The sequence below is a fragment of the Buteo buteo genome, chromosome 10 (genome assembly GCF_964188355.1).
Source record: "Buteo buteo chromosome 10, bButBut1.hap1.1, whole genome shotgun sequence".
NCBI lineage: Eukaryota > Metazoa > Chordata > Aves > Accipitriformes > Accipitridae > Buteo > Buteo buteo.
This window is the reverse complement of record NC_134180.1, coordinates 7285647-7310648: the sequence shown is the minus strand read 5'-3', so window position 1 is coordinate 7310648 and position 25002 is coordinate 7285647. Positions and strand designations below refer to the sequence as shown.

Below are 25002 nucleotides of genomic sequence, written 5' to 3'. Positions count from 1 at the left end.
GTGGTCAGTATGACAAGTGGATGGGTAGAAGCAGGACAGGATGAGACCACCAGGTTCACAACCAGGTGACATATGGTCATTTTAGAGATGGATGCCTTGGTGATTGGAGCCCAGCTTGACACATAAAACCAATACAGCCCATGATCCTGAGTAAGCACATCACCCCTGCTGTGGATGAACTCAGGGCAGCGAACAGCATCAGGAAACAAGCAAGCATAATTTATCTGGAGGTATTACAGGACAAAAAGGGTGTGGTGAGTTGGAAATGGTATCTTCTAAGATTTGGAGGAGCTAGAGAAGAAAAAGGAAAGTAATAGAAACCAGAATGTTTTAAGAGTAAAGACTGAGAAGGAAAGACAAATGTTTGTCTTCACTCAAGCACTGAAGTTAACTGTGGCCTTTACTGAAACAAACCCATGTATTTGTTGGGGTTTATGTTCATGGAATTTGGCATTCCAAATGGGCATTAGGAGATACCACCTTAATCTTGAACCTACCTTGTAGTTCTTACCTATTTGATTCTCTGCCTCCAACTGGGTTCCAGACATCTCATTTCTAGCCTTCTTCCCTTTTCTTCCCTTCCACATTATGAAATACAGAAACTCAGAAATTAACATCCTAGCAGAGCTTCCTGCCTTGCTGAGATTTCTCCCTTCAACCTTACATTACACGAGCATCACACAGAAACTCCAAGAGAAGTTTTCAGAAAAACACAGACAGGAATGCAGTGACAAGACTACAAAACCAGACACTTTGAAGAAGCAGCATTTACCTGGCAGACAGTTGCACTCAAAGGTGAAATCACTTGTTTGATGACAAGTTCCTCCATTCATACACGGTGATGGGGAACACGGCACATATATGCTCTCACAGCGATGCCCTGTATAGCCTGGCTTGCACTGGCATCGGTATGAACCAGGCAAATTGACACAGGTCCCACCATGTTGACAAAGGCCCGGTGTGGCACATTCATTCACATCTATCTCACACTTATGGCCAGTGTAGCCAGCCAGACAGATGCAGGTGAACTTATTTCCAGATACAGTACATGTGCTTCCATTGGCACAAGGTTGAGATGTACAGGCATCAATCCACTGGCAATCCTTTCCTGTAGGATCAGACAGAGCACTATATTAATAAGAAGTTCTTTCTATGGAAAATAGTATTTCCTTCACGCTACCTCAAAATGACTGGTGTACTAAATCTTAAAATTATTACAGGAAAATTTATGTCTGCATTTTACAGTAGTATATTTGAAACAAAAATCAATTTGCTGGTTACAGTACAAAATTATTTTATTTACAGGGTAGCAGCAAAATATAGAATATTGTGATTTATAAAAATAACCCATGACCTGAAATTATACTACACACTGACAGTCACTCTTCTTCTATGTTCCCTTCAAGAATGAAAGGAGTGGGTTTCCATGCTTCCCCTCAGGCACCCAATTATAGTTTTCCCATAGAAAGATTTTGCTGGCCAAATTTACTTCATTTTTTCTAGAAGGTAGACTCTGAACTCAAAGTGCAACAGCCACTCCAGAGTAGCTCCTGCAGTCAGTTTTCCCACATGGACAACGCCACAAGATCTGAATGTCTTTCTGCTTGCGTGTAAAGGGTAAAGAGTTCGATTCCCTACTCCATGACCAAAAAAAGCAAAAGGGAGTGATTTAGACTTCTTCTCATTTCCTGTGCTGGAGCTAGTAAATTTGAGCACATATTATGATTGCCCCAGAACATTCCAGGATGAAGTAATTCACAAAGGAGGGAGTCTGGAGGTACAAACACAGAACCCCACCTGTGTAACCTGGAGGACAGACACACTCGTATGTTTCCTGGCTGTGGGGATGACAAGTTCCTCCATTCCGGCAGGGCTGGGACACGTAGCAGAGGTGCGATTCAGAGTATTGACAATCCTCTCCCGTGAACCCTGGAGCACATTTGCAGGTAGCCTTTCCTATCAGAGACGTAGTTTCACAAGTTCCCCCGTTCTTACAGGTATTGCTTTCGCAGGGGTTTCTGTACTGACAGTAGTCTCCAAGAAAGCCTTCTCGACACCTGCAACAGAGAAGAAGTCACATGCATTACACATTCATCTGAAGCCTTGCTGTCCTGGGAAGATACCAGGAATGAAGTCCCATGACCATTATGAATTTGTCATAACTAATGGTAACACTAATCTAAATGCTAATGTCATAGATGTAACGGGGCCTTCCTCTGGGATTGTCCCAAATGACACCACTGAAAACTTAAGTTCAAATTGTGAAATTGCTCATTACAAAATAAATAAATACTGCATACAATCAGAGTTACATCAAATGCAGGACCTTATTCTCGCACTTCCCTTCTGAACTTCGGTAAAAGCCTAAGTGTTAAAGAACTGCTGAGTAAAAATTAATTCCTTGCACCCAATCCCATTCTAGTAAGCATCCTTTTTTAGAAGAAAATCAAGCAGTTTCAATAATAGGTATTAACACCAGGTATTATCCATCTTCCAAAGTATTTATAAAACCTTATACAAATGCAGCATCTGAGGGCCTGAAAATCTGTAGCAGATCTTTCTCCACAACACTCCCGTGAGACAGGAATATACTGTTATCCTCATGTTGATAAGTCCATCTGGGACTGTGACATGCTGAAGCCTGCACTCAACTAGCAACACAAGCACTCAAGTCAGGTCTCCCACGCCCCTGACTAGCACCCTAACGACAAGGTCATTGTTCCTCTGTCTCCCACAGAAAAATGAGTACACACGCACACTATCTACAACTAGGGTAGTATTTTATACACACACACTATCTACAACTAGGGCAATATTTTATACGAAGATCTGTGATTGCAGAATAATTGCAGTTATTTCTCTCTAACCTAAACTTATGTCAATACAGTCTGACTACACTTGTCAGCTGTAATCCATCTTTTAACTGGCCTTTATACTATGAATTTTCCATTTAACTTCCAGCAATACAGGACCCAGGCAAGCAAGCCTGCAAACCCCACCTTTGTGTCACCCACAGTTCCACTTGCTGCTTTCAGGTAGCAGAAAGCTGCAAGGGTATATGCTGGATAAAAATAACACCTAACATACAGAACAGAACTGTCCACTTGAAGTTTTTCTATAGTGCACAGCTGCATGCTTTAACTGGTAAGTAACCCAAGATACACACAGCTCAAGAAAACATCTATTTCACTACAAAAATTTCAGAGATAAACATTAGATATGTTTTGCTCCAGAACAGGGTAGGTGCAATTATTAAATCAATGAGCTACTCAAATCCAAAGGGAAGAGATTCCAACTGCAAGAAATACAGTCTCTAGTTTGCCCCCAGACAAGAATGTAACAGTAAAGAGACTGCCTTTCCCTTATGCACTTGAAAGTGTATGGTGGATTGAAAAACAAACAAACAAACAAACCCTAACCGGATAGGCCTTAAAATTCAGTTTAAAAATCAAAGAACAGTCATGAAGCTGTGTTTTACACAGAATACTACAGGGATCTGCCTTCGTTCCTATGCTACTCAACACTTCCATCAATGAATAACAACAGAAAACATCAATGCTGGTCAAACACATAGGTAAGAGAGAAGGCAAGTTCTTGATAGAGAGTAGTAACACAAACTGCTTAACAAGGCAGTCAGCATGCAAAGTGCACTTTAAGCACTGAGAAGTCATACATCTAGAAACAAAACACATACAGCATCCTCACCAAAACAGGAGACTGATCTGGGAAAGACAGACTTGCTCTGGGGGTTCCTAACAGTCAGCTGAACATGAATTCCTAGCATGACAGTTTTGCCAGGAATACTTCAGATGTACAAACAGCATATATCAAGCAGGAGTAAATGAGATTATGCTACACCTGATACTTGCACGGCACAACCATTACATCAGTTCTGGTGTCTGCTCTTTAAGAAGGAAGAGCTGAAATTAATTCAAAGCAGCCAACAGTAATGATTAATAGAAAACTCTTGACACGATGAATAGCTCAGGTGGCTCAGTCTATTTATCAAAGGGAAAAGGGAAGGAGACAGTTAATCAAAAGCTCCAAGTACCCACAAAGAAGCTCAGATTTAACAGTAATTCCCAATCTAGAAGGTACAGGGATAACAGAACTGAGCAGTTAAAAGTTCAAGGTAGATAAATTCAAATTAGAGATAGGGTAATATCTTTATCTTCAGACAGACTTATACACAGTATCTCAACAGTGGAGAGAAACAACTAGAACAACGCATTTAAGGTTGCAGTGGAATTTCTCCATCACTCATGCTTGTTTAAAAGAACACCAGGATTGGCTGTTTCAGAAAGAATATGCACGCTAGTTCAAACACTGCTATTCAGAGAGGTTATTATCCGAGTTACGCAAGGGGTCATTACTAGATGACCACAACTGTTTTTTCTCATGTTAAAATTTATTAACTAGCTTTAGCCATATGTCTGAAAGCAGGAAAGTCATATAATAGATGTGCATAATCACAATTTACCATTCCCCACACCCAAATTAGGCTCCTTTCACCATACCTTAATACTTTCAACTTTGTACCCAAGAACAGACATGAAAGAAGAGTTTTTGCAGGGCAAGGCAGGATTAATAAAGTTACAGAAAGCAAATCCTGAGACAACACCATTTGCAGAATATCCTCTGCCTCTTGTGCCATCCTCGGTATAACAACTGAAGGCTGTCAGTCAGCGTGAGCTGCTGCCACATCACCCAAGAGGCAATCTCCGGGTATTCTGGGCCTAAACCAGTTCTATAGGCTTCCTTTAACATCCCAAATCCCTCCTTGATACGGGTTAGAAATCAGTCCAAACGCCAGCAGGCTACAGCACGGCTGCGTAGGAGCTCGACCATATAGAAATCTGGCACCCGGCAAAGACAGCTTGTGCCAGAAGCTGGAGGACTGCTTGACTCCCACGGCATTCAAGCCTGCACACAGTGCACTGGCTAGCTCTGCTCAGAGACTATCTGGATAACTACAATTAAATCATGTTTCTGGACATCTCTATGCAGCTGATGAATGTGTAAAGTCAAATTGAACTTCAGTCCCAGAAGACTTACAAGCTTTTGTTACAGGGATCTCTTCTGTTTTCACCACCGCCAGGGATGGGGGGTTTGGGCAGCTCAGCTGCCTTCGTGTCAGCAGTACACCAAGCTCCTCAGACTAACAGCAGCAGCCGCAGACCATGCACTTGTAGTTCTCTTTAGAGAACTCAGACAAACAAGAGGTCCTCCAACACCAGCCACCACTCCAAATACAAAATAAACCAAAACACACCTAAAAGATAAGTCCCAAGGTGCTTCTTCATTCAAAGGCTGTAAAACAAACTAGAAAATCTAGACGACCATCTCACATTTTGTCCACAAGCAAATAAACCACCAAAATACACCTTCTCTCCCACTCCCCCCCCCAAACACTGAGGGATACTGGAAGGTACATTTAACAGTTGCCCCTAGGTAACAGGGAGGAGGGAGCTTAACAATGACTAAAAGTATTGCTGTCATGATTTAAAAGGAAAGCTGAGACCTGTGCTCTAAGACAACACTCACAACCATCACCCACAAATGGCCCAGAATTTTGTACACAAACGTTCTGGTGCAAAGTTGAAGAATGCTCCAAGACAAGGCTTGTTCTGGTATCTTCTGAGGCTAATCAGAAAAACATGAGGGAGCACTCCAGCAGGGAACAGCAAAAGCTCTTTTAACTTTAGCTCTTTATATTTGGAAAGACAAAGCCTTACAGAATATGCCAGAGGGAACGTGCCTGCCTGTGGAAAGATGGTAAGTCAGGTATACACAGCCCTTGTACCCACCATTTTGTTCTCCTCCTGGAGAAGTGCTTGGTCACACAGTTATGCAATTTTCCCCTCCAGCAATTCCATGCAATCCTTTTTGAATGTTAAAGAACAAAAAAACTACAGTCCAGATTTTCAACCATGTCTCCTGTCATCAACATTTCTAGGCACAAATACTAGTAATTTAGTTCTAAATGTTGGTGTAGACAAAACTGCAAATATTTGCCCCTGATTCATGTTGGGCAGCACATTGTTTCTCTAAAAATAGAGGCAAACACTGAAAAAGCAAGGTCTAAGTCCAGACTTCTTTAAAGGATATGATTATCCTCAACAGCAACTCCAGCTTCCCACCACCCCTGCTCTGCTCTCATCCCAACCTACTCTTTCAAGTTCTCTTTAGAAGAGAAAAGAAAAAAGAAGAAAAAAGCCACTTGTCTACAGAGCAGCTTAAAATTGTAGCAGCTTGTGTCAGCTCCAAATGACATGCTCAGAACAGGAAACCAAATCTTTTCCAAATAAAAGCCACTGTTTCTCCTCAGTTTTCCATCTAACACTCAGAAACAGAAACAGGAAGATAAAGTTTGTTCTGGCACTTTCTGGAAGCACATGAGGTCTCTTAACCTACTTCAACAGGAATTTAATCTTTTAAGAACAAATTTCACATACAACTTAATTCAAATCATGATTTCTGAAAGCTAGGAGTTTGAAATGGGAAAATGTCCTGTGGGCTGCATCAGCTATGCAGCTGCTTCTAATTAAAGCTTCTCCTTTACTCTCTCTGGGCTACTTTCCAGCACAAATACTTTAGTCAGAGCTCAGCCCTTTTTTTTTTTCCCCTCCTCCTTTTCAGCTCCAGCCTGTGTTTGCCTTAGCTCAGGCTCTCATGGAGCTAAACAAGAGACATAAAAACAAGATGAAGGTATTTATCCAAATTTGAAGTATCCACAAATCCACAGAGCCGCATTCACTCTAACAACCTAATTCTACAAAGTGAAAATCGAAAACTCACAAAAGCTGCATTTTTGGCTCTTAGGCCACAAAACTACATTGACGTTACCTCCCAATACTTAGTTCTCTCCTGCTTTCAAAAGACTTCTGGAAAATATGTCTGGCCTGTTGGAAAAAACTCCGCATCTGCCGTACTATATTTGCTTGGGCACATTCATAGGACAGTCTCTTCAAATGCACCTTATAGACTGTTTTAACCAGTCTTCCAGATGTTTGATTTTCATGGGAGTTTCCTATTCAGGCCCAGTGATATCATCTGGAGATGCACAGAAGGAAGCAGATGGTTTTAATTTAAAACACGAAGGGAAGAATTTCCTAGTCATCTTGCTTCTCCCCCCTTCAACCCAACATTCCCTTTCCTTTGACTGGAAGATGCTTCAACTGGGGGGGGGGGGGGGAATACAGTCTGATGACTAACGTGAGAAGGGTCTCAGCTATTCTGCTACAGATTTTAGCCAGACTTCCCTCTGGCTCCCAGGTTCAGACTCCCACACCTACACCTCCTCTCAGGAGGGAGAACAGGATTCTCTGGTTAGCTTTACAAATGCTCCTTCCCATGTCTCAAGGCTCTCATTTATGCGTCATACTTTGAATGCAAACTATGGGATGGCCTCTCTGTTGTGCATTTAAAGCAGTACACAGCTATTGTTTCTAGTCCACGGCAAGCACTTCCACAGTGTGCCACTCCACAGATACCAAGGAGTAACAGCAACTGAAGCCTGAACAGGCAAGGTTTAGTTCAGCATTTTCTGACCATCAAAGCTTTCGGTCTGCACAGATAAATCACAATAAAAAATTTTGGTTGAGTGACTCAAATTACCACTCTGTTCCCAGATCTAAAGCTAAAAGTGCGCATACTCTCCCCTTTTTCCTCTGCCCTGATCTCTAGGGTCTCCTTTAACTTTTGAAAGGAGACAGAAGGAAACAGGAAAGGGCAGCCCATTCTCAGAAAGGGACAACTTTTCAGCTTTTGCATTTAGCCTCCTCTGGAAAACTCTCAGACCTCATCCTGCTACAAGGTCTCCTATGGGTATTCCCCATTCACTGGTCTAAGAGTGATTAGTCTCTCGAGATAGATCCTGAGAAGATATCTACTGCAGTCTCAGAAGCAGTTCTGCAGTCTAGGATCTTGCCTTAAGACCCAGAAGTCCTCTTAAATCCAAGTTAAAATTCATTTATGAAGATCCGGCTGGAAAGAAAAGTAGGTCAAAAACCTGGCAAGGGGTTGGAGTTACTGGGGGTTAGATTTGGGATAAAAGCCCCTTACTGCCATGCTGTTGCTGCTTTGAGTTTAGCACACTTTGAGGTCCTCCTGGTGCAACCTTGCAGATCAGAGGAAAAAACTGTATCATGCACTGTAAAAGTGTGCACAAACTTCTGCACACAGTAAGAAAAACACTGCTCACTGATGAGGCACAGAAGCACACAAAGCTGCACAGATCCTGACAGCTTTGGGGATGAAAGGATGTGCTGAAGGAGACTGTCCTTTTGGCATCAGCTAACTTCAGCAGTCTTCACTTTTGACCAAGCACAGCAAACAAGCCATGGTTGCCATTGTACTTTTTCTTTTTTTTTTTTTTTTAACCATCCAGACCCAACAAAAGACACTAGCATTGAAGCAGTATTTTGGTTCATACAGAGGTACTGATATCCCTTCTGGGCACACAATGTGCAACAGTCCTAAGGTCAAAAAATCCACTCTTAAAAACCTACAAAGCACGAGAAGTAGCAAGGCCCAGTTTCTTCCCTAAACCTTGGAGCACCCCTACCCCAACTCCCTTCCTTCTCACTTCTGCTTCTCTCCCTGGCACAGTCTTGCTTCTGCTCCCTGTCACTGGGGCACAGGGAAGGGAAGTTGGGAGAGGCCACAGCTGCCAAACATGGGGAAACCAGTTAAGATACTCTCCGCTTCAGGGCCCTGCCCCACTCCAAGCACAGAGGGACTGCCCAATCCTGCATCCACCTGCAGCAGAGCAGACTCTCGCACTCAGAAAGCAGCAGGCAGCATTGCCAAAAATCTCTGCTCTGCTTGCCCTTGAAACAGTTCCCTGTACGCACGCCTTCTCAGTCTGCTTGCAACTGCAGAAATACTGTAAGTTAAAAGTACTATCACTCAGACTCTTCCTACTACTTTCCCAGTCATCTAGCAGCAGGGAGATGAGAAAGGGTTCTCCTGTGACATTCACAGTTACCATTAAGCAACAAGCAACTGTTATCCTGCTTCTCAGCTGGGTATGAGAGCATGCAAGAAGGCTCCCTCATGCTTAACACCTCAGTGTGCAAAAGGCTGCCTGGAGATGCTTTGGGGCAAGGAGGGGGGGGGAATGACACCCTACAACAACAACAAACCCCCCACTACAGTGCAACACAGCCAAACACCAAACTGAAACTGCCTTTTATCAAAGCAGGACCCAGAAAGCTTGGGATGACAGGTTCCCTTCATACTGCTACTGCAGATATGGCCATATTCCTTGGAATAAGGTCTGCGTCCTCACGACATTAGTCACTGAATGGGTGTAGAAAGGTCTCTCAAACAAAAATTCTGACCTTGGAAGACGCAAACACAGGAATGTGTAATTTTCTAAATATAAAATCAAGGTCAAAGAAGGTCAGTAATTCTATCAAACAGTGCCACAAGATGACAGCCATAGGCCAGCAGCGTCACCAGGGGAACAGAGCTACTTAAAGGGCGCTCGCAAGAGCAATCTGATAAAGATCCAACTCCGATTTCCTTGCAAGGGTCACAATCACTGTTCCCATAACAGAAGCCAGATGCACCAGAACAAAGGTTTCTTAGCAGAAAACTAGCTTTCTTTTTTAATGGAGTAGATGCTACAGGATTTTCTGACAAAGAAAACCGTTTCAGCAGTCAGCTGCCACTTACTGCTTTGCCAAATATCGAGACTAGATGTTTTGCTTATCAGTGCTTACATTACTCATGTCTTATTCATCACATAAGATTAACTCTGATGCAGGTTCTCCCTCAGCTGTTCACTTGTTTCTTAGAGAGCAGGATTGACTAGATGGACTGACCACAGGCTAGAACAAACACCTTGGCCAAGAGGAGGTACAGAAAGAGGAAGAGAGCCTATTATAATAACTTATTGCCCAGCAGAGGAAGTACTGCAGAAAACTTGAAAAAAGTGGAAGGGGTGGAGATTTAGCTAATCAGTGAGTGATCCTGCAGAGCTAGAAGCCAAGCCACTTGCTTTAGTAATAAGTTCAGTTTCCTGAACAAAACATTTCTACTCTTACAGCCATCAAAAATTCAGAAAGTCATTTAGGTTACTATACCAGACAGAAAAGTTCCCCTATTCAGAGTTCCTCATAGTGCAGGAAAGAAAAAAAAAAAGTTAAAACCAAAACAGGATGCTAAGAATCAGCCTGCTAAAGGTAGAGTCTCCACAATTGAGGGGTTTTTTTGCTATTTTTTCCTTCCTTTCTGCAAAAAAAGAGTTCTTGAGCCAGAATTAGAAAACAAACACATACTAATCTCTGTACACAGGCCCCTATTAGCCTTTCCAATTACTCTGGCACCTGCAAAGGGACTGAGTTGTTACTTGTAGGAGGGGTTGGCTTAAGACCTGCAAGAAGACTTTGCACAAAAAGGAAGAAGGCAACATTAGAATTATAAATAACTCTGTGTGCTAAAAAAATGTAAGTGTGGTCAAAGCTGCGACTGTGATAAGGGAAATGTGTCAAGATCTGGACTACAGTACAAATACTGAACCAATGTTAATCAGATGAACCAACTAATTTTTTTTTTTCCCCACAGTCTAATACATAGTTAGGAGGAACATGCAGGTTGGAGAAAACATCCTTAGGGAGGTACAAGTGGCACTAACATCAATACCAGTCTTGTTTATTACCTTCATCATGACCCACATACTTTGGCTCCAGACTGACATGCTTAAGTATGCATCAGAAGGACCTACTAACATGACACAATTTCTTGTTTCAGTCTTAAAATACAGGTAAAAAGCAGGAAAAGTTCCAGCTTTCTTTTCAGAAGGGCAGCTCGTTTCTGTTGACAGCAACATAAAGCCATGGAAAGGAAAAGACTAGGAAGTAGTAGTAGTTAAAAATGTGCAGAAAACAACAGGGAATAACAAATGACATATTTGCCTTTCTATGCCCTTTCTATGCCCTTTCTGCACAACAGGTATTGATTTGAAACTGAGAAGAACCTCAAATTAGATTATGATTTCCCCTTTGTGTGCCACAGGTGCAATTTAAGTATACTGAGTTTTATGTACCACATTAACAGAAAGAACTAAAGGTTGTGGCTAGGGAAGATGGATGTGTAGAAAAGGGTGGAGCAGAGCTGTGTATGTTAGCCAAGCTAAACCAACAAGACAAAACTGAATAATATTTAAAGAATGTTAGTATTAAGAAAAGACAGATTTAGCATGCTAGAAAATGGCACAACTTGCACTGGTGAAGTAAACATGGTCTAGAAAAATAATCTATTTACTCCAGATGTAGTAAATTAACCCTGCCAGACAAGGAGGATTTAATCTTTTTGCAAAATATCACTTCATTTAAAAAAAAAAATCTAAATACTGCAGATTGAAAGGTGAACTGCATTTAAATAGATGTGATATCATTCTCCAGACACTACCTACTCCACCAAAGCTCCTGCTGATCAGCTTTCCATGCAGCAGAGTGAAGGCATCATTGAATGCAGGTGTGAACATTTACCAAAATCAATTACATGATAAAGACAAAAGTGGGTGTGTGTTTGGGATTTTGTTAGTTTGTTTTTACAACTCCCACACATTACTTACTCTCCAGCATGTGGAAGGGAACTGGCACACTTCAGAGTGCAGAATAGTTCTGAAAAACCTCAAAAATATTCAAATGGGGGCTGAAGCTCTATAAAGTAAGGCAAGCTATAAGATGGAGAGCAAGTTCCAACTTAACTTGTGGGTCTGGAAGCAAGGTACAGAGTTTACTTCTATGATCACTTTGGCCTTGCTTCCTACACTGATGCAAAGAAACCAAACCGACAAGATCCAAACCCAGAAATCTGAACAAGAATTCAAGATTTCTTATGTTACAAAAAGCTAGCACATAAGAACCAACACATTATCAAAAAACACCAACTGTGCTAAAACAGTTACACCAAATGCACCCAATAAAAAAATCTTAACAATTCACATTTCCTTTCTGGCTAGGACCCTGAAAGAAAGAAGACTGGCAATTAAATTGATGAGAAATGAAACCAACTTACTTGCAATATCCTGTACCATTTTGATACGGAATGCACTTTCCCTCATTAACACACGGCTTGGAATCATCCATACATTGCAAAGCTGAAAGAAAAGAAAACGACAGTCAAATCAGTAGCCATGCATGTCCAGCCAAAGCTTCATTAGCATCTTTTGAGGAATGAAAATCTTATAGTAGAAAATTTTATATTACTGGAACAAAAACAAAGACACTATCACATAGTTTAATTTAATCTCTGGCAGCATCAAAGAAGCCAGACTTAAAGAAGAATCAAATACAGATTTGTTCATCAGGTAACTAAATGTTTCCAGAATTTCTTTTAGGGAGATTTTCAAAGCAAAGGATGCAGTAATTTCAGCAAGCTACAAAGACATTTGCGTTAGCACTTGGGTATTTTGGGTTAAGTGTCACCAATTACTACTTTCTGATCAAAATTCTGGACTGAAATTCTCTGAAACAAGAGGCAACTACTCCTAAGCCTTTGTCCACAATATTTTGCCTCAAATTCTTTCCTTCTTTTCTACTATCTCTAGGAACGCTTGGCACTGAAATAGGGGCATCTGTCCCTCATAAGCTCGCCTGCTGTACATTTCTAGCAATCCAGAATTTGCTGCGACATCATTACTGTTGTGGCACTCTGATTTCAGTCAGGATTGTGTTTGGGAGTAAGTGAAATATCAGAGATGTTAAAGACTTTCAGGAAAGAATTTGGTATTTCTAAGGAGGAGATACTCTGTAGCTCAAACTTGACATTTTCAGTACTATTTTTAAAAAGGCATTAGGTATGATACAGTTCAGGGCTGGTCAATTTTTATCCAAGTCTACTAGAAGCTCTAGTGAGGCCTGTTCTGATGGAAGCAGCATATCAGCTCCAGCTCTGACAAGCGCTCATCTCTTCACAGGGACCTGAAGCAGCATGCCGTGGCTATTTCTGAAGTGACCAGAAGGGTGAGAACTATGGAAACCCTGCAGGAGCAGAAGGCGCTCTAGAACCACAAAAATTAAGCCAGTCCACCTAGACCACAGCCTGCCATTTGAACAGCACTGAACTAGTGGATAAAGTTCTTGGAAGCAGATGATCTGGGTCCTATCCTAAACTTACCCACATACTGAGAAGTCACAAGCTCTTCCCAGCCTCCAGTTCTGTCTCCTGGCCTCCAAACACACTCAATTCCATGCCTTTACATACCCTATTTCAATAACCTTACTGCATTTGGGAAAACATTTAACCAATCTTAGTTGAAGGCACCTAGAGGCATCAATAACGTCCAACCACCAAACTGCCCACTTGTGTACCAGCTGCTGTAAGGCAGATTGCCTTTTTTTTAAGGATGGTATTCCTTTCCTCAAGAAGTATTAAATTTTCAATACACATTCAGCAACAGACATCAGGGAAAACTGGTGCAAACCACCACCAAAGTTTATATGCTGGTGACTAAAGAATGGGGCTCAGAAACAGAAGAGTTAATGCATCAGTCCCACTAAGCTCTCCCTGCAACCAGCCCAAATTCAGTCCAACAATTAGACGACTTGGAACAGACTCCAGTTTCTGCTATCCAGGGCTTAAAGTGTTATTTCTCAATAACCCTCAGTAAACAGGGAGCACATAAACAGGCCACATGTAGTACGAGGTATTATAGGAGTGTTTCATACTTGCAATCTCTATAGAGAATAGAGTTAAACTCAGTTACCCAGGAAAATTATAAATATTTCTCACAATGTGAGTATGCCTATTTCTGTTAACACGATTTCTGAAAAAGAGGCACTGGGATGGTGCTGCTTCTGCAGAGCTCTCAGGAAATGAACAAAATTCCACTCTGAGCCCCTCTCAGATAACCCCTGAGGTCAGGGTTACTAAGCGACAGAAATATTAACACAGATTTTGCATGGCATTCCCCCCCACAGCGGGCAAAAACACTTACAGTGACTTGCACCTGTCTGAATTTTTATCCCATTTAACAGCAACATCCACAAGGCTTCAACTCCAAACTTCATCTGCTTCTGTCTAACACTACAGCAGCTTGTTTTCACAGCAAAGATTAGCTCCAGTTAGCATAGTTCAGCTACACTGTGTTCAGGAGAAACAGCAAAAGGACCTGTTATGATTCGGACTTCTCTTACCACCTATGCTACTCCAACGAAATAAAAGAAGGTTAAAATGAGCCTTACCGCATTTCAAAGAACTGGGAGGGGAAGCAGACTTGGTATTCTCATCTCACTACCTTGAATTTTCATTCTTTTCACACCAATCAAGCCAGTGAAGCAAATACTCAGAGGATTATTTCTTTTGTGCCCATGCTTTCAAACACAATTTTGTAATCTCTTCAAGTACCCACATCCCCAGTGAGAACTGAGCAGCCAGTTGATTTTGTAACCCACATAGTAAAAGCTTAACTAGCCAAAAACACCTCCCAGCACAACTGCACGGAGGGAAACATGAGGGTGACTGCTTTCAGGGTCACAGTAAGGATCTGAATCAGTGATTCCTGTTTAGCTTGCTAGGCCAAATACAGACACAGGAGAGAGGCTTTAGCAAAGTAATGATTAATTTTCTCCTGGTTTTTGACAAATTATTCCTGCCTTGAACTGCTGTTTAGCAGGTCATTAAACTACTACTAGTCCTTAGAATTCTTTAACAGAGACACATAGTGAATAGGGCAATGCAAGCAGCTAAATACATATTTTGTATATAGTAATTTAGAAGTGAAAGAAGCTAAGGAAACAAAAACAAAGATTCTTTTGTACTTTTTCAGCTTAAGACTAAAATAGGCTGAATAGAAATAATTGAAATGCAACTAAAGCTGAAGTCAATGTAAATGTAACCATATTCTATATTAAAATTAGTATTAAAAAGTAACATGACCACTTCTCTTTAAAAAAGAAATCACAAGGGAAATTGAAGACTACAGTTCTCACAGTAAAATTAGCATTTCTGTGCACAAAGCACTGTCTTCCTGTATTTCATGATATCTTTAACAATTTCACAATGCATGCAAAACCAAGGCATTTCAACATGAGTTACTTCAAAAGCTACTTTTCTGCTACTCTACCATGTTGTGCTCAAGAGTTAATAGTATCAGAAACTTCACCTTCTACCTCAGGCAGCATAAAAAGTATGTTTCACTACATCCATTATGTTAACTGGAAATACTTTGGTGTGTACAGCATAAGACAGCCTTGTCTTGAAAAGATAAAGCCACTTTTCTAGAAGCCACATATAGATAGCATCAGCATGCTGTCAATGCTTTGAGTCTAACAGGCTGCTTTTGACAGTTCTCTTCAATGTTTAAAAAAAACAGCAATGGTGAATTATTTTTTAGTTTTCTGGACTTGCTCTAGCTTGCCAAAACCACCGAGACTATAAGAAGCTGGGTTAGCCCAGACCAAGCAGAAGCAGTGATGTTTCAAGCCCTTGCACTCTCGTGTGGTGGAGGGCTCGCTCCAGTATGCCAGCAGGTCTTCAAAGGGAAATGCCATGGCTTTTTAATGTATTGAACTGCCTCATGATTTTTATCAGTCTTTTTGGGCGTATTACAGGAACACTGGGAAGACACGCCACAATTATCGAAAGACTGGCTTCTTATGAAGTAAGCAGGCCACCACTTTGTGAAAGAAGTGCCCTACCTCTAGCATGCATCATAGCCAAGTTTGAAGGACTTCTCAGATGAGGGCTCTAAGCGCATACAAGATGAATGTTATTAGCTATACTACCCAGCCCAGAGTCCGTACAAACTCTTGCACATGTGTGCATTTAGACACAAATGTTAACCTGACATTTAACTAGCCTACCAGGACTATTTTCCAAGGCCAGAGGGAAAAACAGGTAGCTGCCGCTGTAAAGTGAGCACAAGCAGAAAGCGTTACTCGCAGAAACACTATAGGAATGCTGCAATTCTCAACATCTGAATCCACCAAAACTCACAATTAACTGGAGTACAGTTTCACCCAGGTTTAATCTTTTTGGCAGAAGAGACAGTAAAAGCAAATCTAGTAGGAAAAGCCATGTTTCTGCCTCATTGTTCTTCAGGCTGCCAAGATGATCTAGAAGTTGTGATTTGCTTTCTATACTTCATCTGCCCACTATAAATTCAGATTCTTTCTAGGCTAGACAATTAAAAGAAATAGGGAAGGATTAAGATCAGAAACTGTAAGTGTCAAGAGTTCAGCTTTTAAGAGAGAAGACTGCTACAGGGAAACAGCCATAACCAGAGAAAAATCTAAAAGGGCTTTGTCGTAAATACTAAAAGGAAAGCAATGCCAATAAACTCCTCAGCCACAAGTTCAGAAAAAGTCAAGCAGAAATAAAAATGCAAAATACCAAAACAATTAATGCTGTGAGGAAGAGACGTTATAAAGCTGGTTTCCTGTAGCTTTGTGGTTGATTATCCTGCATCTAAGAAGGTGCGGGCTCCGACCAAAGGTTTTACTGCAAGTAAGGGGAGAGTGATATTCTGGTAGAGACCACAGCTGAGCTGGTGGTACAGCCTTCTCCTTGGGAAGACACTATATGGGTCTCTCCTCTTTCTGTCTATAAATTTACCATTAAATTCATAGAAATGCCATATCATTTAAGAACCTAGACTTCTGTCATAATTGGTGGAAACTTGTCCATAGGTTCAAAAGCTCTCTTGTGGGAGAGGGCAGAAAACAACTGACTTGAACATAGAAGAAAAGTCAGGCTAAAAATACATTAAAGACTAGAAAGAAAACTAAAGGACAAAATAGGTTTCAATAACCTTTATGCAGTCAGTGGATTTTATGTATCGATTGACATCCTTGAGAAATAGCCTGTCATTTCAACTGTGTTACCCATTATATATAAAGAGAATGGAGGAAAAAGGATTGAAAACCCCCAAGCAGCAACAACACAGGACGCATGGGGAATGCAAGCTCAGGCTGCTTGCCAGAGGTGGATCAGCGCTGAAGAGGACAACCATCAGCATGGTCAAGAAACACCAGCTACACTACAAATCAAGAGGTCTCAAATTCCAAGGAAGCAAAAAACAGCTTCTGATTCCCTTCAGGAAAAAGAGTGTGAAAAAAGAAGCTAAGAGAAAATGCTGAAACACGAGGTGTAATTCTGGAGGAAGATCAGTAGGTCCTCAATGTTCAGAAAGGAACAAAATCCTTCCACAACAGCACCTCACACCACACAAACAGCTGCTGAAAAAGCTGGTAAGTGATAAGAAGCACTGCACATATGGAGAGAATACCCAAAGATAACCAAATTTTGGAGGAAAACCACAAAGGAGGGATAACTAATTATGCTATTCACTAACCTCAACAGATTACAGTTCCAGTGAGATTACACACCAGGGAAGAACCCACTAGTAAATAAGTGCTACCTGAAAATATGAAAATAGCTTTTTCTGGTTTTTTTTTTTCTTAAGAACAGATTGCCCCGTGGCAGCCACATGGAGAGGGAAGAAGCAAACTAGTAAAAATCCTCACTGTGAAAAAGTGATAAAGCCTTATATTCAGCTCAGATTTAGAAAATTTTTAAGATTTGGGGAATTTAAACAAGCTGACCAGTTTGCACTTCACAGACAGAGAGTAGTACTTAAGGACAAAGCTTGTCTACAAGGCATGGAAATAGTCTGTAAAGTAAAAATGCTTTAATCAGATTATTAAGACATCCCCACTGTTTTTACACACAAAAGCCTGAAATCAACTGGATAATGCAAGACTCATCAACTGAGAAGCTAAGCAGAGCTCAGAGGAGCGTGAAGGCACTTCGCCAATATCCTGTACCTTTGGGGAGAGAAAACACCAATATCTAAGCTGGTTTTCTTCACTAACTTCTCTAGACAAGTGTAAAAAAAAAATTGCAAAAAAAAATATTTCAGTGGATTTCAGAAGAACAAGCCTGTCAGAAGAAGAAATTTTGCTTTAGAAGTTCATCAGATTTTGAGTTTGAGAGTGCTAACAGCAAACCTGACTACGTTAAGCTCTCAGACACACAAAACTTGTGTCCTGCCATCATCTGTTTCAAATCTCTCCTCCGAACATCTAGGAACTGGCAAGAACTACTATTTGGCCCTCCTAAAAGCAAAGCTGGGAACTGTTGTGCAAATTCACAGTAGAGTTGAAGTCTTTCTGTTGTTGGGGTCTTAGGCCCAGGAAGCTGCAGAAGGACTGTTACTTCTATCAGATGCAGCTACAGTTCATGTGACACTGTTCCTGTTGAAAAACTACTGATAAAAGCTCAAGTTATAATACATACTGAATTCAGGATGAACTTGTAATAGAGTTCGAAAGTCTGTCAGTGACCGTATTCTCCATTTCCTTACACAGCTACTGTTCCCTGCCTTCCCCTATTTTCGGTTTTCCAAACAAAGCCAAAACACCTAAAATCCAGAACGACAACATAGAGCATTTAGTTAAGAAAAAAAAAAGTTTTCAACAAAAAAATGTAAGGAAGGCAATTAAAGAGCTGAAGAGGTATTGGTGTTTCCATGGCAATCTGGCAGACTGGAGCCATGCTTGCGTCTTCTCCAAAGTCTCCGTCATTCTCCAGCACTAAATCTTTATTAATTTGAACGTTAAGCATGCTTGCCTGTGTAGAAATGCTAGCCTGCTGCTTGTGCTGAGCAGCACTTCCACAGCCATCCAGGGTGATGTCAGAGAAACGAGATGAAGACTTGCTGCATGGAACAAACAGCAGACGCCCGTGCCATTTTGAGATACAAAGCTCTTTTTTCATCCTTGTAGCAGTCTAAAAAAAGGACATATGCCCTAGGAACAGACTATTTTCTAAACAGAACGAACGATTATTTCTGCGGCTCTCAGATGACCATGTTTAGAACGATATAAGCACTGTTTCTTCTAGATGGGCACTAACAGCCCTTGACTTCTGTTGGCAAGATGATTTCAGAGTGAATTCATAGAAACTAAGAATATAACTACAAAAGGACTTTTTAACGCAGATGCTTAGGGAAGCTCTTTTTTTCCCCCAACATGGATGACATTTCCCTAACACGTCCCAAAGGAGGGGTGAGACCTAATAAACACTGTATCACTCCTCCACTTAACAGTCATTAGCCAAGAGTACAAACTTAAAGGAAACATTACATCTGGAGTTAGAAATTGCAACTGTTTGAGTTTGCTGTTCAGTAAGATTCCCAAGTCCAGAAGAAGCAGGCTGTGAAAGCCCTGCTGCTGCTTTTTTACCTACTCCTTGTCCTGGGTTCAAACCCCAGCCACGGGTCCCCCTTTCACAGCACAGATACCATTTTTGAAAATGGGAGAAGCTGAACAGGACCAGAGCATATCGAAGAGAATTACCCACTTACTGCAACAGCAGCAAGACACCCAAAAAAAGGGAGGGAGGGAAATAGCTGTGGAAGCTGACAAAGACCCAATCCACCCACTGTAGGAGACTCGAATGCCAAATGCCACCAGAGGCATGAGTCCTCTTTTCCCAAGGATTCAAATCCTGAGAACATCAGCAAGAGGATCTTCACGTATTTCTAATCTGAGCAATGCCCTGCAGGAAGTGATGTGCTTTAGCCAGATTCTCATCATGCTCCCTTTTGAAAGTCTAAATCAGCATCTTTGATAAGAACAAATTTGATAGACAGTAACACCTTCAAAAGATCAAGTAAAACTTGCTCTTCCATAAGCAAATTCACATCAAGCAGACCGGCATTGTCAGCATTATCTGAAGTCCTCAAAAGTTTCACTGTTTGAATACTAAAGATCTCAAACTGCCATCCACATCAACGCACTACTTTTGTGCTGCTCTAGATTAAAAATGTTTTGCAACCTGTTAGAAAAATGGGCTGATAGTCAACAGCAACTTGGTGAAACTGGGCTTAGCAAAACCCAAGTGTTAATAATGACAGTGGGTAATTAGGGTGGGCTTTGCTAGTGAGGATTCCTGTTTCACCCATTGCTGTCTGATCAGAAGAGGAGCAAATCGTTCACAGCAATTATCAGGAAAGTATCCTCACCAAACACGCAGGTGTTGCTGCCCCACCCCAGCTTACTGCAACTTCAACTGCAGCCTTTTGCAAAACTAAACAACGCTCAACTGGAAAAGCAAGTTGCTACACCATTGGGCTTGCATGATGAGGCAGAGTTGAGTAGTCCAAACCGTAGCGCTTAGTGCATCCAGGAGCCTCCTATTTATTGACCAAGAGGGCTGACATCAGATACCTGCCCTCTCTTGCACAAGAGCATCAAGACAGTTGAACATGCACCTGAAAATACCCTTTCGGTGACTTCATCTTTCCCTTTCCCATTAATTCAAGCCACAGCTCCCACTCCCAAGAACCAGATGCAGGTCAATATCTCATGAACAACAAGAGTAATTTTCAGTCTAGATTTGTCATCTCTGACAACCAGCCTTTGTTTTGCACTGGGAAGAGATTTCAGCCACAAAGCCAAAAACTTCTGCAGCATGGGAGGACCTCGACCGGTCCGGTAGGTATCCATACCCAGTCAAGTGACAACAAGCGATACCACTGCTACTTCTCCTCTCAGCCCCTGTCAGAGAAGGAACCAGCAGGGCTAGCAATAAGCTGATGAGCTGCTGGTATGCAGGTACAGTTTAACGAAGTAGACATGACATTTAGTCTTTGCAAAATAGTATTCTGCCATCTTACTGGACTGCGTAAGCCATTTCCAGAAATAACAGTCCTGCTATGCACCACACCTCTACCCTACCAAGAAAACATATTTCTGAATTTATAAGACACCTACTCTTGAAAGACCCTTTACTTCTCCAGTCCTTTTTGAGCAAACCTGGCCAAAACGCATTCAGAAAATAGCTTTTTTTGACTCCAACTATCTTCTTGCAAGGTATTAGTAAAACTAAGTAAGTCAGATTTCAGAGGGGGTTACTGGAAGAAAAAAAATAAACAACAAAACATTTCTCCCGGGAGACAAATAATCACCATTTCAAAGTCAAGACAGATTGATTAACCCAACTACTCTGTATCCAAGACAGCAGTAGTGGTCAAAACTCTGCAGACAACAGCTTCCACTCCTAACCATACTAAAGAATAAAACTGCTGAAATTATCGGTGTCTCACTCAGTCATGCACTAAAACAGCTTCCACTACCACTTTCTCCCATCGCTGCACTCTTCACAAGTCATCCGAAGAGCGATACGGCCTCTCAGGAGCAAAAAGGAAGAAAGAATGAGAAGTCATGTAAGTAATCAATGACTGCTGGTCCTCGACAGCTTTAACGTGCTGTAAAGCTGCACATGCTTTTACTCTACAAGCAGGACTGCTGCTGGGAGAGGCATGAAATCCATCAGAACTCAACAGTTAAGGCTATGGAACACGTTCTCCAGCCCGGCTGTAAAACATACTGCAAATGCCAACATGCAATGGGGAACAGCGATGAAAAGCAGGAGTTTCTTCAGATGCACACACATGGCTTCATCACGCCTGGACTGATTAACAATGAAAGGAGGAGGATACATAGAAATTCTTTCTGTGTGTGTAGATATGTCCTCGACAAAGAGGCCAGGACAAACACGACGCATAGGTATTTCAAGCAATGGAAAGCAGTAAACCATTTTCTCCCGTGTTTTGAAATCAAAAAAACCTCAAGCACTCGAGCCATTTTTGCAATAGCACATATATCACTGCCGTGCACTGCCAGTAAAGGACGGCTTCCATTTCACTTTTCCGTTACGTGTAAGCCCCCACGGGAGAGCCCTGCGCCCCCACGGGAGAGCCCTGCTTCACGGGCAGGACCCTCACCACCGCCCGGCGGGGCGGCTCGACCCCGGGGAGCCCGCCTTGAGGGGGGTGGGGGGGGGGCCGCTCCACACAGGGAAGGAGGCGGCGGCCCCCGCGGGGCCACCCCCCACGCGGTGACACCCCACGCGCGGCCGTTGCGGCTCGCCCCCCCCCGCCTCTCCCCGCCCCACGTCCCCTTCCCCGGCCGGCCCGACGGAGGAAGGGGACACCGACGCCGGCCCGGCCGCGTTTGAAGCGGCGCCGAGTGAGGAGCCGGTCCTCCCGCCGCGACGCCCGGCCGGGCAAGGGGCGGCTCCGGGCACCCCCTCAGCCTCCCGGCCAGCAGCCGCCCGCGCGCCGCCTCAGCCCCACAGGCCCCCCCACAGCCCCTCGCCGCCGCCGCCCCGTCACTCACCGGCCGCGGGCTCGGCGCGGCTGAGCACGGCCAGCACCAGGCCGAGGAGGGCGGCGAGCGCTGGCCCCGCTCCGCGGGCCATGGCCACGGCCGCTCCCGCCGCCGCCACCGGCACGGCGCGAAGCGAAGCGGAGGGATCTATCCCCGCCGCCGATGGCGCCTGCGGCCGCCCCGCGCGGAGGGACACGGGCCACAGACGCTCCGCCCCCGCTTCCTCCGCCGCGCCGCCCGCCACGCCCCGCCTTGCCCCGCCCGACCGCCGCCAGGGGGCGCCCGACCGCGGACCGGAGGGGCGGGGCGGGGCCGGGCCGGGAGGGGCGGGGGTGGGCGGGGCGTGGGTGCGTGGGGCCGGGCTGTGGGTGCGACGGGCCGAGGGGCAAGGGGGGGCTGCGTGGGCCGGGGACCCGGGCCGTGGGGCTGGGGGGGCGGATGGCGGTGGAGGGCAAGGGCAGCAGGACGCAGTGGTCGTGCCTCCGTGGGGGGGTGGCCGCGGTGGCGGGTGGGTGCCCACGGGGGAGGACGACGGGGTCCCCTCCGTTTGAGGTGCTGCCCTTGCCCTTTGCCCGGACGTGGGGTGCAGGCAGCCGCCGGGCAGGGGGGACGGAGCGTCGCCCGAGAGCAAGCGCCGGTGGGAAGGGAAACCCGAAAACGGCGTGGGCCGCCGGAGGTTCACCCCGGTGGGAAGGGGGGTCTCGAGCCGGCGGGGGGGGCCCACCCCACGGCTCAGCCCCGCGGCTGCTCGTGCTGGAAAAGCCCGGGAGGAGGCCCGGGGTTCCCACGGAAAGAGGTCTTGGGAGGACAGCGGCTGAATTCAACCTCCAGATCCCTCCCAGTCCTCGGCCATCATCTAAAGCGTTAAAAATCCTTCTGCCCCGGCTCCTGCTCCCCGCGGACTGAGAGCCCTTTGTGTGCGGTGCTGACACGGCAGACTGGCCCGTGAAGGCAGGATTGTGCCGCGTTCGGGGGAGAGAGGGGGCGATGAATAAACCTCACTGTTTTCCCCAGATCCAGGAGCTCCTCCCCAAGCGTGGAGCTGGATGGTCAGTGCCCTACCGCCACGGTGATTTTTCCAGGTGTGCCGATGCAACCTGGGCGATGAATCCCCCACCGTCCCGCAGAGCTGCCGGAGCTTCCCATTGCCGCTCCGACGGCCGCTCGTGGGCAGACGATGGTGCCTCGCAGCCACGATGGCCGTCCCGTGGGGCTGCTCCGGGCACACCTCCCTCCCCGCGGCTCCTCGCCTGCGGAGGTGGAGGCCAGACCCCTCAGCATGCCCCAGACTTTCCACATATAAAATTATGGGTGGCGGTGACCCACACAGAAGTTAAAACCATCACAAAGCCAAGCTGGGAGTTGAGGAGGGACAGGCAGGAATGTGACTGGAACAAGGAGGGCTTGGGGATGCTCTCCCAAATGTAGCTAATTCAGGAGGAATTCTGGTGTTTCACCGAAAGCTGCCATTTCCAGCTCCCCTCAGGGCTGAGCTTTACTTGTTAACCCTGACCTTGAAGCGGCTGCTCCTCTGCTCTCTGTGTTTCGCTTGGCCTGAGCACAAGCTACCGATCCCCGGCACAGGGACAGCATCCGCAGCCAGCCTGGCGCAGCTCTCGGAAGCTGCCATGAGGGCAACCAGCTCCACCTGACAAATGAGGCTCGCTGGGGGAATCCAGCCTGGATGAGGGAAGGCTTCGCTTCACTCCTGCAGGGCTGGGGAACCTGCTGATTGCTCCCATCTCTCCTCTCCAACCCGGCTCTCGTGGGTGCACGTGGGCTCAGCTGCCCGTGGGGGAGAGCATCCCACAGCGGCTCCGTCGGACAGAGAAAAGGGGTGAGAGCAGCCACCAGCAGGTCTTCTACATAGTAGAGGCTGGGAGGGGCTGGACTTGGATGGGCAGCACAGGTTTTGCAGCTGGGGAGGTGAGGGCCAAGACACCCACGGCCACCCTGGCCAGGCGGGTTGCCCGTGCCAGGAGGGAATGTGTGGGGCAAAGCAGGAAGGGGACAGGGGCAGGTGCCCCACTGTGTCCCCATGCTAAAGCTCCTCAGTTAGTTCCCCATCATCCCCATGGGTCTGTCATTAAGCAGTAAGCTGTTTGCAGGGGAGTTAAAAATAAGTTTCAGCATTGCTTCGTCTTATGCGTCTTGCTACAGTCTCATTAATAACAGCATATGCAAACAAGCAAAGGTTCATCAAGCAGGCCACCCACTGGCAGAAGTGACCCTCCAGCCCTACCGCACACCATCTCACCCCCAGTTTTCCACCCACAGATGACCAGTGGCCAGCGCTGGAACTGGAGGGCTGTGGCAAGGTTTCCCGTAGTTTCCACCTGGTTTCCACCGTGCCCTGCGCCGCTTTGCCCAGGGAGTGTCTCACCTGGGTGCGGGAGCCGAGCCCTGGCTGCCGGGGGTGGCAAGGGGAGGCAGGCAGGGTGGCAGGCAGGGTGCCAGCGCCTGGCAGAGGGCTGGGTGCGCTCCGGCGCTGGAAGCGATGCCAGCTGAGGGATTAGGAGAGCTGAACAGGCTCCATATCCACAGCATTGCTAGTTAAACAGCCCCAGCAATTAGGGAAATCCTGGCACTTTGGCTGACAAAGGCAGGGAGATCAAGCCCTCTCTGCAACTCCATGTTAGGAGTCTCACTCCACAGTGATTTCAGTTGCCTGCTCCACAGAGCACTGGCACACTCGGTTTGATCTCGGCGTGTGCAGACCACTCTCCAGCCCCAGCACTCTTCAGGCTTCCTACCCCGCTGCTTCAAAGCCAGCCCCGTGTGCCGGCCCTCGAGCCATCACCGGTGGGTAGAGGTGCTGGGCTGTCACTGGCGATGCTGGGGTCCAGATCCCCCCCTTCAGCAGGGACCCTCC

The 25002-nt window shown here is 45.0% G+C and overlaps 1 protein-coding gene across 8 annotated transcripts in view; it reads right to left on the bottom strand.

Moving 5' to 3' along the window:
- NOTCH2 (notch receptor 2) overlaps positions 1-22319 on the bottom strand; it is an 88566-nt gene extending 66247 nt beyond the window's left edge. For all 8 annotated transcript variants that reach the window (XR_012651968.1, XR_012651969.1, XR_012651970.1 and 5 more), the window contains exons 1-4: positions 22140-22319; positions 12031-12112; positions 1798-2057; positions 773-1108 (exon numbers count right to left, since the gene is read on the bottom strand). Coding sequence is in view for 5 of the 8 variants with exons in the window: in XM_075038402.1 (XP_074894503.1) it covers positions 773-1108; positions 1798-2057; positions 12031-12112; positions 22140-22221 (760 nt within the window). In the remaining 3 variants the exon portion in view is untranslated. The remainder of the gene's footprint in view (positions 1-772; positions 1109-1797; positions 2058-12030; positions 12113-22139) is intronic.
- Positions 22320-25002: the final 2683 nt, after the last annotated feature.